The 14,918-nt window shown below is 34.1% G+C and overlaps 1 protein-coding gene across 8 annotated transcripts in view; it reads right to left on the bottom strand.

Annotated features, from left to right (window-relative positions):
• The window catches only part of RANBP17 (RAN binding protein 17), a 315,779-nt gene that overhangs the window by 226,564 nt on the left and 74,297 nt on the right, over positions 1-14,918 (bottom strand). For all 8 annotated transcript variants that reach the window (XR_014241506.1, XM_082380852.1, XM_082380855.1 and 5 more), the window contains one exon: positions 8,601-8,736. Coding sequence is in view for 7 of the 8 variants with exons in the window: in XM_082380852.1 (XP_082236978.1) it covers positions 8,601-8,736 (136 nt within the window). In the remaining variant the exon portion in view is untranslated. The remainder of the gene's footprint in view (positions 1-8,600; positions 8,737-14,918) is intronic.

The raw sequence follows: 14,918 nt of genomic DNA, 5'->3' as shown, positions 1-14,918 counted from the left end.
GCATTATATTCTTCAACTAATGTTGTTATTTCTGTCAGTTTCTGCTTCATGTAAAAAACAGAAACTTCAGTTTTTGCCTCTGTTCTTAGGTAGTAATATGTTTGTAACTGTTATATCTTCCTCATGGGTTGATTATTTTATCATTATAAAATGTCCCTCTTCATCCTTAGTGACATTTTTTGTTTTAAAGTCTATTTTGTTCGATATTAGTATAGTCATTCCAGCTTTTTTATGGTTGCTGTCTGTATATCTTTTGCCATCCCTTTACTTTCAATCTACTTGTATCTTTGAATTTAAAAAAGTGTGTTCTGTAAATAGCATGTTGGACATTGTTTTTTTTTTTAATCTGACAATCTCTGCCTATTGGTTAGATTATATAATCCATTCTAAATGTAATGCTATTATTGATATTGTTAGATTTATGTCAGCCGTTTTACTTTTTAAAAAATGTCTACTGTCTTTTTTGTTCCTCTAGCTTTCCTGTACTGCTTGCTTTTGCATTAAGCGAATATTTTCTAATGTAACATTTAAAAAACTTTAATGACTCTTTTCACTATACATTTTTTTGGTAACTTTCTGGGTGGTTGCCTTTGGGCTCAATATATACATCTTAATAGAATCTACCTCAGATTTATACTAACTTAGTTCCAATGAGATAAAGAAATGTTGCTCCTACATAGCTCTATTCTTTTTGCTCCCCTTTTGTAATATTGTTATTGTATGTTATAACATATTACAACTACATATTACAAACCCAACAATAAATTATGGTAATTATTTCTTTACATAATTTTGTCTCTTAAAGAAGTTGAGAGAAAAAAAAGCAAGAAAATGTTTAAAGTGTTTGCTAGATAAACATTCTTATTTACCATTTCTAGTTCTCTTTATTGATTCTTATATTTGAGTTACCATCTTGTGTCATTTCCACAACTTTGCTTCCACCCACCTTCTTTTTTCTTTGTTCCCCACCCACCTTCTGTGTGCTGCTATCGACATCTCTACATGTTATATGCTATCGATACAGTGTATATGTATATAAAATATGTAACTGTTATATACAATTGCTTTTCAATCAGTTAAGAGAAGAAGTACTCTATTTTTTAATTGCTTAATTAGCTTCATTAGTGCTCTTGGCTTTTTCCGTGGATCTGTACGAATTTGTCTGACATCACTTGCTTTCAGCCTGCAGTACCTCATTTAGCATTTCTTATAAGGCAGCTCTGATAGCAATGCATTCTCTCAGTTTTTGTTTATCTGAAAATGTCTTTAATTCTCCTTTCATTTCTAAAGATAGTTTTGCTGGATATGGAATTCTTGGTTACCAGTTTCTTTCAGCATTTTGAATATGACATCCAAATGTCTTCTGGCCTTCACTGTTTCTAAAAAGAAGTCAGCTATTAATCTTATTGGAGTTCCCTTGTATGTGAGGAGTAGTTTTTCTCTCGTTGCTTTCAAATTTTTCTCTTTGTCTGTCTTTCAGCATTTTTACTATGGTGTGATTTTAGTGTGGACCTTTTTTGTTACACTTCTTTGATGGGTAATGTTTTTCAACAAATGTGGTAATTTTTAAGCCATTATTGCTTTAAATATATTTTTCTGCTCCTTTCTTGTTGTCCTCTTTGTTACTCCTCCTACCAGGTACTCCATATGTTTGTTGGTGTACTTAACGGTGATCTACAGTTCTCTCAGGCTCTGTTCATTTTCCTTCATTCTTTTTTGTCTGTTTTTTGAATACTACAATCTCTAGCCATCTGTTATGGGCTACATGTTTGTGTTCCCCCCAGATTCATATGTTAAATCTTTAACTCCCAAAGGAATGGTATTAGTAAGTGGGGTTTGGGGGAAGTAACGAAGGTTAGGTGAGGTCATGAGGGTGGGGCCCTCATGGTGAGATTAATGCCCTTATAAAAAGAGGAGCAGACAAAGAACCACTCTCTCATTTTTGGCATGGAGCAAGGAAGGACATGTGAGTACACTATCAGGAAGAGGGCCCTCACCAAGAACCTAACCACACTGGCACCCTAATCTCGGCTACCAGCCCCCAAAACTGTGAGAAATAATATTTTGTTGTTTAAGCCACCCAGTCAATGGTATTTATTATAGTAGCCCAAACTAAGACATAGTCAATCTTCAAGTTTGCTAACTCTTTCTTCTGCGAGTTTAAATATATTGTTGAGCCCCTCTAGTATACTTTTCATACCAATTATTGTACTTTTCAACTACAGAATTTCTATTTGTTTCTTTTTTAAAAAATTTCCATTTCTTTACCGATATTCTCTATTTCATGAAACATTGTTACCACTTACTTTACTTAAGTGACCTTAATGATACTGAGTCTCCAATTCATAAACATAGTACATATATGTCCATTTATTTGGGCCTCATTTAATTTTTTTCAACAATGTTTTAGAGTTTACACTGTACAGGTCTTGTACATCTTTCATTAGATTTATTCCTATTTTATGAAGGGCTTTTGGGGTATTAAAGTAGGTGGTATTTTTAAAATTAAGTTTTCCAATTGTTTGTATACCTGAAATATTTTTTTTTTAATTTTATTGAAGTACAGTTGATTTACAATGTTGTATCCAAAATATTCTTAAATATGTCATCCATACACATGTGAGCATCTTTAAAGTATGTTCTTAGAACTTCTGTTCCCTGATCCAAGAGTATATGCATTTTTAACTTTCTTAAATATTGCTAAACTGTTTTCCAAAGCAATTTTACCGATTTGGATTCCACCAGCAGTGTAGAGTGTTTGCTATTTTACTTCCTGACAAATACTTAACACTTGTCAGACTTTGTAACTGTTTCCAGCTAACAGGTATAATATGGTAACTCACTGTAGCTTTAATTTGCATTCCCGAGTCCGCAAAAGGATGAACATTTCTTCATATTTATCGGCAATTGTGATTTCCTCTTCTGTGAATTCACATCTTTTGCCCATTTTTCTACTGAGTTGTTTTTCTCTTGTTGATTCATAGAAATTGTTTATATAACTGAATATTGACTCTCTTTAAGTTACATGTATTACAAATATCTTACAACCTGTCTACAGGTTGTCTTTTTACTTTATTTATTGTATCTTTTTTATCCACAGAAGTTTTTACTTTTAAAATGGGTAGAATTTATCAACCTTTGTATCTACACTTTGGGCTTTTTATGTCTTAAAAAAATCCTTCCCTATCCCTAAATCATAATCTTCTACTTTTCACACTAAGAGTCCTCTAACTTAGTTGGATTTGATATTTATATGCTATGAATAATACAATTTTTACATAGATATAACAAAATATCCCAGCAGCATTTATTTAAAAGTTTGTCTTTTCCTTATTTATATACTGTTTCAATATAAACATGGATAAATTTTCTATTTTTTTTCTTTATTTGCTATCTTCCCTCTTTAATTAATAAACTTACTGGGGAGATGGACCATCCTATTTGCCTTTGTATCCCTGGCCTTAATATATAGTAGTTACTTATTAATATTCATTGGATAACTGAAATATGCAAGCAGGAAATAAATACACAGCAGCACATATACATCATGTCATAGAATAGAATGCAGTATCAAAAGAAAAAGTTGCAAAGGTAGGTGAAGTTTGACCATAAGAAGAAATTTATTTTGTAAATAATGGGAAATCAATAATAATTTTAAGCAGAGAAATGGCACAGGAAGAAATGTGTTCCCTGAAGACTGGCAAAATTTAAAGACTGACAAAAGCAAGTATTATGACAATATACAGCAACACACACCTACTCTGCTGGGGGAAGAAGAATAAACTGTTACAACACTTAGGAGGGCAACCTGATAATATCTTGTAAAGCTGAAGATATGAACATTCCACAACCCAGCAATTCCACTCCTAGTATTTACCTTCAAGAAACTCATACATATGCATGAGGAAATAGGTATTAGTATACATACTGCAGTATTTTTTGTAAATGTTAAAACTGGAAACACCTAATCTATATTTAAAAAAAAAAGAATATATAATGGCACAGTAATATATTGTAATACCATTAAATAATTAAAATACTTAAAACTATATGTATCAGGGCTTCCCTAGTGGCGCAGTGGTTAAGAATCTGCCTGCCAACGCAGGGCACACGGGTTCGAGCCCTGGTCCAGGAATATGCCACATGCAACAGAGCAACTAAGCCCGTGCGCCACAACTACTGAGCCTGTGCTCTAGAGCCTGCGAGCCACAATTACTGAGCCCATGCACTGCAACTACTGAAGCTCGTGCGCCTAGAGCCTGTGCTCTGCAACAAGAGAAGCCACTGCAATGAGAAGTCCATGCACCGCAACGAAGGGTAGCCCCCACTCACCGCAACTAGAGAAAGCCTGTGTGCAGCAACGAAGACCCAATGTAGGCAAAAATGACTAAATAAAATAAATTAATTAAAAAAAAAAGAATGACACCTGTTCTTTAAAACAAACAAACAAACAAACAAAAACTATATGTATCATCATGGATAAATCTCAAAAACAATGTTGATCAAAAAAGGCAAGTTTCTACCTAATAATTTTCTATAAAGTTAATAATACTATGTTTTGTTAATAAATATATAGAAATGTGGGAAAGAACAATATCGTACATGAAAATCACACTAAATTTAGGGTAGTAGTTACTTTTGGGCAAGAAGTGAGGCAAATAGAATCAGAGCAATATGTTTTCAATATTTAATTTTAAAATATACAGATCTGAAGTAAATATGGCAAAGCATTCAGATTTGACAAAGCTGGAAGATGGATGTGTGACTATTCATTACACTATCCTCTCTGGTTTTCTACCGAAGAAAAGATTACTCTGGTGGCAGTATGGAAAATGGGCTGGAAGAAGGCAAAAAGGAAACAAAAGTACAACCAGAAGACTTCTGAAATCTAGTGAAATGTAAGCAGTAACAAGAATAAAAAGGAAGGGCCCTGAGAAAAGAGTGGAACTGAGAGATATTTAGGAAATAAAATCAGCAAGAATAGGTGACAGATTAGACATAAGAAATAAGAACCAAGTGGAAATTTTGGGTTCAAAGTCATTCTTCCTCAAAATAGAAAAGTAGGTAGAAAGCATTTTAGAAGACAATGTTTCTTTTTAGAACCTGTTGAGCTTGAAAGGTCCATTCAATATCCCAGTCAAAGATCCAACAGGAGGCAATACAGCAAAGTGGTTAGCAGCAAAGGCTCTATCAGATGTCCTGGGTTCAAATCCAGATTCAACCACTTAATCACATTAATTAACTATTCCAAGCCTCAGTTTCCATATCTGTAAAAAGTGGTGGGGATGTTAATAAAGATAACTATTTCCATGGAGTTTTTGTGAGATGAAATTAGATGCCTGTCAAGTGCTGAGCAACGTCTTTGGCACAGACTAATTGCTCAATTAATGTCTACAGACACTATTTATGATTTCTCTTTCTCACTTATAGGACATACTTCTATACAATCACTTCAATGATTCCCACCTTGGTTCCTGGAGCATTTATTTCTATAAATTATATTATTTTGCATATGAAGGCTTTTATAGAATTTTTAAGATGCTTATTAATTGTATACCTTACTTAAAATTGTCAAACAGGGCTTCCCTGGTGGCGCAGTGGTTAAGAATCCGCCTGCCAATGCAGGGGACACGGGTTCGAGCCCTGGTCCGGGAAGATCCCACATGCCGGGGAGCAACTAAGCCCGTGCGCCACAACTACTGAGCCTGTGCTCTAGAGCCCATGAGCCACAACTACTGAAGCCCACGTGCCTAGAGCCCGTGCCTAGAGGAGCCACCATAATGAGAAGGCCGCAAAGCACAACAAAGAGTAGCCCCCACTCACCGCAACTAGAGAAGGCCCGTGTGCAGCAACAAAGACCCAATGCAGCCAAAAATAAATAAATAAAATAAATAAATTAAAAATAAATAAATTAATATATCTTTAAAAAAACCTGTCAAACAATTTCACTAAAGTCAGCATCATTTTCCAACTCAAGAACATACCCTTTGTTACCTGAAAGTATTATACATGATATCTAGACCCAATTCCTATGAAATTCTACTAAATATATACATTCAACCATTATCTAGTAGAAAGCATACAAGCAATATGCCAAGCATGTGGAGGTGATAATAAAGAAGACAGAACAGTCCTAACCCAAATTATAGTCTCTATATGTTTTGCTAAGAAATAATTACAATGCAGTATAATAATCCTAAAATAGGGGACAGAAAAAAGGAACTCTCCCAGAATTTAAGTTAAGAAGAGCATCCTAAAGGATGGGGTATCTGATGTGAAAGGAAAGTAGGAGAAAAGGAACTCTCCCAGAATTTAAGTTAAGAAGAGCATCCTAAAGGATGGGGTATCTGATGTGAAAGAAAAGTAGAAGTTAGCTAAGTAAGGTAGGGAAGTGGAAGCTGAATTTAAAAAAATAGTGTCCCAGGCAAAGGAAACATTTTTTTTTCAAAGGTCCAGAATTGAAAGAGAATGTAGACTGTTAAAGGAGCTGAAAAAAATTTAGTACACATAAAAGTATGCAATACAAGTATGGAGTAGTGAAGCATGAAACTGATGACATACATAGAAAAGAGACTGGGAAGAACTTTAAGTCATACTCTATATGATCCAATTAAATGACATAATGCTTAGGAGAGCTTAGGAAAGTTCCTGGTACAAAATAAGTACACACTGAACATTATTCGCTTACTTTAACCTAATGCTCTACCTTTTTTTGCCATAATCCGGAATGCTCTCACCAAAAAATATTTTCCATCTAGTCCTCCTTAGTTGGTTGACAGAAAAACAGTATGTAGAGAACTTATAAATGTCTTAGACAGTCTGTTCTTTCATTTGTAAAATGGGAACAATAATACCAAACTTGCAGGCTTGTTATAAGACCTAGAGAGAATGTGAAGAGTTCCTAGAAGAGTGCCAGGGCACACAATAAGGACCCCCAAAACAGTTCCTACTAAGGCAGATCAGCAGACAAGCCAAAAAAAAAGAAAAGAAAAGTGGAAAGCTTTGGCTTCACTTCAAGGTTATGCAGTAGGAATGCCTCAGAAATAAAATCACGTTATTCTCTTTGAATATAGGATAAGATGCACCAAAAATGTTAGAGCAAAATTAAAATAAAAAGAATCAACACCAGTCTGATGATGTGTTTATTTTTTCCTAATATGTAAGCAATTTAAAAAAAGAAAAACTTATCTTTTATAATTCACTTTTTTCACAATTACCTTATATTAAAAGTTATATACATACAAGAATCTTCAGAAAAAAAACTTCTCAAACCCACTGCCCTAAAACAATTGATTTCATTTTACATAATTATTTCCAAGTGCTTTAACCACAATAATTTTAAGGCTTTTCCACTCCATATTACACTGTTCTGATTTAGGACCCAGACCAAATGGGTATTAGATAAGCAATGTTTCAAGAGTATTCACTTTTGCAAAAGCAAAATAAACTCTCTGGGTACATTTAAAACAAGACAGTTTATCATAATTCAGTGTGTATCCTGTATAAATTTTATACCATGTAATTTTTGTCTGATTCTAATTTGTCTTACTGTCAACCTAAAACAGTTATATCTAGCTACTCCTTTTTCTCCCTAGTGGTCTCATTCAATGTCCGCTTAATTCTAAGAAAATTTTTTTGATATTAATCCTGAATGAAAAAAAATCCTAAATGGCAATAAAATATCACAATGTATTTCACAAAGAAGGCATCAAACTATATCACCTTCTTAAAAAGCAGAGAAAATTTTACCTGAAGTAAACTAAAGGATGATCTTAACAAAATCAAATACTTTTCATACTACTATACAACTACTATTAACAGAAAACCATAAATGAACTGAAGGTTAAGCTAAATTTCCCAGGGAAAAAAAAGCTCAGTTCAATATAAAAAGCTTATTCTAGAACTTAATCTCTTAACATTACTAATACAAACTATAAATCCAAAGGAGACAAGAATATCCTTAGGACTTCCAACAGAGAAGGTTTTGGAAAGAGTTATTATTCTAGGAAGAAAAGAAAAAAAAAAAACCTCATAGATCTTACTCAGTGTCCAAGTACTACTAAATATCTGATTAGGGTTCACATAAATGCCCTCAATAATACCTTAATGCCTTAAGATCAATTCACCTGAACTTGCTAATGCTAAACTTTCAATTACCATAGTAGAAGTGCTCCCTTCACTAAGTTAACTGCAGCCTCTCAAAGGCATGTCTTACTCTTCTTGTCCTCATCCTTTATCATGTAAAAATGCCAAGGAATGAGTGGAAAATACACTGGAAACCACATAAATAAGTATCAAAAAAACCCACAAAACCCTCAGAACTACTAAAAGAGTAAATCGTATGTTTTAAACCTTGACTAACCACATAAAAAAACATTCACTAACTCTGCCAATCAATCTTCAAAGACAACGGTAAATCTAGGCATAAAACAAGCAATCTCACATTGCTTTCAATACCAATTAATCAATTGACTTCAATTGATCAACTAAATTTCTTATGTAGAAATTGCCCAAATATATCATTCAGCTTAAAGCTGTTATATGTGAACACCTTTATTCATCTTCAATAACATTAATTTTAATCTCTAGTAAAAACCTACCTTTGAGGTTCGTTGAAGTTGATCACCAACATATGTTTTACGAAACTGATCCAAGAACCACAGAATTGCAAGTTCTATTTTCTCATTAGAACACTGAGGCAATCCGGTATCCATTAAAGATATAAGCTGAAAAACTCTTTTCATGAAGGAAAAAAGAAGCTTCAGTAAAAATTCTTAGAGAAATACCATTAAAACATTTATCATCAATTTTACATAATATAAAAAGTGGAAAAATACAAATGCTTATAAAGAAAATATTTTTAAAAATCATCTGAAATCCTACCACGAAGAGATACTACAATTTGGTCTAACTCCTTCTAGCTCTTTTTCCTAACACATGCACTTCATATACATGCATACAAACCTACATGGACATACATTTATTATTTTACTAAACATTTATATATAGATATATGACATATACATATATAATATATATAGATATAGTAAATATCTACAATTATAACTGTTTTATAAACACAGGTATTAACTTATATATTTATGTATATAGAATATTTTAGTAAAAGAAGAATGATATTGAATGTGTAGTTTTGTATTTTACTTTTTCATTACAACATATTTTCATATGGGGTCATATGGTTCAAAATACAAAAAAAAGAGGTACACCCATCAAGCTGTATCACTTTCTTAATGAGTAATAAAATTTTACCTGAAATAAATTACAAGATGATCTTAACAAAATCAAATATTTTTAATACAAGTATGCAACTATTATTATCAAAAAATCATAAATGAACTAAAGGTTAAATTAAATTTCCTAGAGAAAAAGCTTAATAGAATAAAAAGCTTAGTCTAGAATTTCCCCCCACCCCCAAATCCTTCTGTTATCTATCTATTTTCATTAAAATTTTCCAGTGAATGGTTGCCAACTGCCTGGTGCTAACAAAATTACCATATCATAATAAAATTTTTAAGAAACAGAAGTAGAAGTTCTGGAGGAAACAGCACCTATTCCTCTTTTTTCTCATTGTGCAAAGGCGGCTATGCCTAGCCCTAACCCACCCACACACACACGCTGTTAAGTTTGTGTCATTCCAGAGACTTTTAAATGTATGTATGACTATACATTCTCCTCCCAACTCTTCCATGTATGCACACAATAACATACACACACACGCTGTTAACAGTTTGTGTCATTCCAGAGACTTTTTAAATGTATGTATGACTATACATTCTCCTCCCAACTCTTTTACACATATGGAGCATACTACACTGTTATATTGTTAAACCTAGCTGTTTTCATTTAATAATATACCTTATAGATCTTTTCATGTCAGATATAAAGAGCTTCCTTATTCTCTTTTTACAGCTGCTGAACATCATTATATGAACATACCACATTATTTTCATACTTTCCCCCACTGATGGACACTAAGGTTGTTTATAATTTTTTGCTGTTACAAAAATGCTGCAATTAACAATCTTGTACACATCACTGCACACATGTTCAGTTATAATATACACCAATATAAATCAAATTACTAAAGAATATGAATTTACAATGTTGATAGCTATTACAAAATTGCCTCCCAATGAAATTGAAACAATTTATACTCCCATCATCAGTAAATGAGTGTCTATATACATATAGATAATTCAGGGTGATATTAAACTTTACAATTTACTGGAATCTGAAAAATGGTATCTCAGTGAAGTTTTAATTTGTTTTTCTCTCATGAATGTAAAGTCAAAATTTTCCATATTTTTAAGTCATACATATGTCCTTCTGTGTGCCCTTTTTGCTCATATCCTTTTTTGATTTTTCTGTTGGGTTATTTTTTTATTGCTAATTTCTACGAATTCTTTATATATTACAAAACTGAGCCCTTTGCCTGTGATTGAGATGTAAATATTTTTCTCCACTTTTTCATTTGTCTCTTGACTTTGATTATGGTGTTTTTTTAATATCATGCATGTTTTTCTTCTTTTTCTTCTGCAGAAAACCTTACCAATTTTTCTCTTATGGATTTTATATAATAACAAGGTCTTACCCAAATTTGAGGTGTGTTTGTTCCATCTTTTTACATTCACCTGTATGATACAGTGAAATTAATCTTGAACCTATCTGGTGAGATATGGATCAACATTTTTTCGCAGATGGCTACCCAAGCTGCTTCAACACCATTTCTTTCTTGTATAGTCTGTCTTTTGCCCACTATTTTGAATTACCCCTTATCACATACATTAGGTCCATTTATGCATTCATATTACTTCCTGGACCTTTTATTTTATTCCATTGAACTGTCTCACTAAACATATCTTGCCCAATTATTTTTTTCATATTATTAAATAACTTTCCAAAACATTGTATAAAATTAAGGCTACACCAAATTTTAATAATCCCATTTTGAATACAAACTCACATTTCAGTGAAATATAATTACTGTCCTATTCCCTACCAGCAAAGAGTTCTAGGAACAAAATGTCTATGTTACAGCGAATGAACTTCTTTAAAAAACTTGGTATTTATTGCCAAAGTGTTATGAGATAATATTTTGGTAACCATTTTTATAGTTATTAATTCCTAAATTAAGCTACTTATTTAAAAGTACCTTCACTTACTAAATATCTTTAATGCTATTAAAATTCATGAAGGAAAGCTTATAAAGATCAAATTTAAGAATCAGTCAACCAGGTTTGTTTGTTTTTCCTAAAAAGATGTGTTTATTCTCTGATTTTGAAAGGAGGGACAAAGCTCACTTTTAAAGTCTGTGTATTTGTGAACGCACAGACTCCTGAAGTAATTTTTAGTTAAATAAATAGACACACACACCAAACTTCATCTCTGGATCCTCTTAAGTGACTTAAAGCATATCCTGCTTTTAAATTCTTTATGAGTAGGACCTACTTTTTCCTACTCTGGTTCTTTGTTGATTCTATGCAATTGCTTGTTTACTTTTATTTCCTTTTAATAACATACATTCCAAAAATCTGAGGAAGACATGAAACCAATAGCCAAGTTTGTTGGGGTGCCTTTACAACTCATATCAAGCTGGTGATTTGCATTTGCTTAAGAGGCAATGCAAATCACCAGCTTGATATGAATTGCAAAGGCATCCCAACAATCCCCAGCAGGAGAGTAAGAAAGAGTTCCCAGAAGGATACATGATCCATCTGTCAAATAAGCTTTGATAGTTGTAAAAGAAGTTCAGCTGCAAGTGACTGAAATCCAAAAACAATGGCTTAAACAATATAGATGTTTATTTTTCTCTCAAGCAAAAATTCAAGGCAATGCTCTAGGACTAGTTGGTGTTCCACGGTGTATCAGGGACTCAGGTTCCTTCCATCTTGTTGTTACACTTGCCTCCACTCACCCAATCACTTTATGGTCTAAGATGGCTTCTTCAGCTCCACCCATGTGCATATATGTTACACATACCACATTCACTCACATTCAATTGCCCAGAACATAATCACTTAACCATACCTAGCTGCAAGAGATTCTAGTAAATCTAGTCTTATTCAGGTGGCCAATGCCCAGCAAAACATTTCAGGTATGCTATTACTGCAAAAGAAGGAAAGAAGAGATACAGGACAACTAGTAGTCTCTGCCACAGTGCCCTTCAAAGATCTGTGGTCACCTCTAATAAGTGCATAAGACCAAAGCTTATATTGTATATACAATATTCACTTGTGTTTCAATTTATTGGCTTACATTTATTTTTACCTTTATCTTAAATTATCTTTGGAGCATGGAGGGAATAAAAAGATAAATATTAAATAATTTTGATCCAAGTATAAGTACACCATTTCAAGTATAAAGAAATGAATTTTTGGATAATCAGTTCTTTTATATTCCCCTTAATATCCAATTCCATACGTATTTATTCAGTCAACAAATATTTGAAGGCCTATAATATGGCAGGTAGATATTAGGAGTTCAGAATACAATACTGAGCGAAACATATATATTCCCAGTCCTCCAGAAATCTATAGCCTACGCAGGGAAAGGCAGTAAAACAAGCAATTAGAATAAGGAATGACAAGTGCTATAATAAACACTACAAAGAAATTAGCGAGAGTTCCTAATATTCTAGGATGGAACAGAGCAGAGAATGTCAAGAGAAAGGGGAAAGCATGTGCAGCTTTCTAGACAGGGTGGGGCGAGGGGGGCGGGGAAAGCACGGCTCATTTAAGAGCTGAAAAAAGTTCTATATGGCTATAAGACAGTGGCACGAGATGAGGCTACTGAAACAGGCAGGACCCAGATTACGAAGAGCCTGATAAATCACGCTGATTTTAATCCCAATAGCAATGAAAGTCATTGCAGACTTTAAGCAAAGCACAGACATAATCACATCTTTATTTTAGAAAGCCAGAGAGGAAACAAGGTGCCCAAGTAAAACTGTAGCATGAATCCGGGCAAATGATGACAGGAGTTAAAACAGCAAGGGTAACAGAAATAACTGGACTAATTGGGATAAGCAGAAGGTAGAAGTGACAGAATTTGATGACTATACGGATGTTGGTGAGAGTAAAAAGAAAAAGTTAAGGAGAAGTCCCAGGATTCAAGCCTAGGCAATTGAGTTGACAGTGATGAGACACACAAAGAGAGTCAGGGTTGGGAGTAGATGGAAGAGACGAGTTTAAGTTTAGTCACTGAATTAGAGGTACATGTGGGACAAAACATGCAAGGAAAACAGTTCAGTAAGTGTTTGGAAGTCAGAAGATAAGAATTACTAAAATAACACAAATCACTGAGCCATGCTGAGGGCTCAGTTAAGGTTAAAAAAAAAAAAAGATATCTTAGTTGGCAATGGTACCTATCTAAAGAAGTGTGCAATTTCTTTTATCACTCGACAAATTAAGAGAAAACTCTGAATTCCTTCAGAGTTTAGGTTTTGCCAGGCAGATGAGATAAAGATACAGCAGTGAACAAAGCAGATAAAGCTTATTCCTTCCCTATTCTAGTGGAATAAACAAACAAACATCAAGAGGTAATAAGTACTATGAAGAAAAATAAAGTAGGATAAGGATGTTATTTTGGATAGGGAGGTCAAAAGAGGTAGAGACATCTGGGTACAGACCTGACTGAAGTGACGGAGTACTACACAAACATCTGGGAGAAAGCACGCCTAGCAGAAGAGAAGCGCGAAGGCCCTAAAGCGAAAACATATTGGTAATACTCAGTAGCAAGGAGGTCAGTGTATGTAGCTGAGGTGAATGAAAAGGGATAGGAAATAAGGTCTGAGAAGTAGCACAGTACACTTTGGGCTATGGCAAGAATTTGGAATTTGTTTCACGTGTGACAGGAAGCCACTGGAAGTTTCTTGTGTAGAGAAGAGGAAGCAACACTACCGGATGGGAAAGAAGTTGAAGTCATCTATATCACAGCAGGGTTTGGGGCAGAGAGCAAAACACTGAGCTAGCTGCAAAAGTCTTCAATGAATAATGAGGAATGATTGGGAGATGACCAGGTGAGAGCAACATGAAGAAACAGAAACAGAGGGTGGCCTAACTGAGAGGAATGAGCCGAAAAGAAGCAGCCACCAGCAAATTAGAGAGGATACAGGATAAGACAAAATCCCTGGGAAATCTCTCAAGAGGTTTACATTCTGGTCATGATGAATGAAACTGAAATGACTATAAAATTATCTTTATTTAATCAGAATTGTGTGGCCCGAGCACAAATATACTTATTTGCTAAGTTAAAGCAGCATATTTAAAAATGTTAAAGTAACATGTTTTAAATATCATTATCACAATATTGGAAGTTTTTATGAATATCAACCTTTTTCTGATAAAATAACACATAGATTTTTGGCAGGAGCTTCTCAACTTCTAATTTGGTAGCATCCTCCCAGGAGTTAAAAAGGTTATCATATAACAACACCAGACGGCACTAGTATGACAGTTCCAGTTACCTAGAATTTCTCCATGTGAAATTGATATTTTAAAATTTTACATAAAACATCATTCTTATTTAATTTAAAATCTCAGTATGTTAAAACACATATATTTATGTTTTTTCTAGGCAAATTATGTAAGTCCTGGTACATACCCCACCTTGAATCTACTCGGCCCTGTTTAACCCCCCACCAACCCCACCACCTCTCCTCCTGTCCCTGGGCTCAACCACTTGCCTTGTAGTCCCAGTAAAGACTCGCACAGCTCCTGCAGTTATAAATCCTCACTCAGGGGGAGGAAAGGCCTACCATAGCTCCAGCCAGCCCCTACCTCCAACCAACAGGACCAATAGTAGCTCTGGCTTCCCCAGCAGCTCCTCAAAGAGGCCAGGGGACACAACTAAGAAGTATGGAAAAGTTATACACTCCGGGAGTAGATTTCAACCACTAA

The sequence above is a fragment of the Balaenoptera borealis genome, assembly GCF_965194805.1.
Source record: "Balaenoptera borealis genome assembly, chromosome: 2".
Taxonomy (NCBI): domain Eukaryota; kingdom Metazoa; phylum Chordata; class Mammalia; order Artiodactyla; family Balaenopteridae; genus Balaenoptera; species Balaenoptera borealis.
The sequence above is the reverse complement of the archived record's forward strand: the minus strand, read 5'-3'. Positions and strand labels throughout refer to the sequence as shown.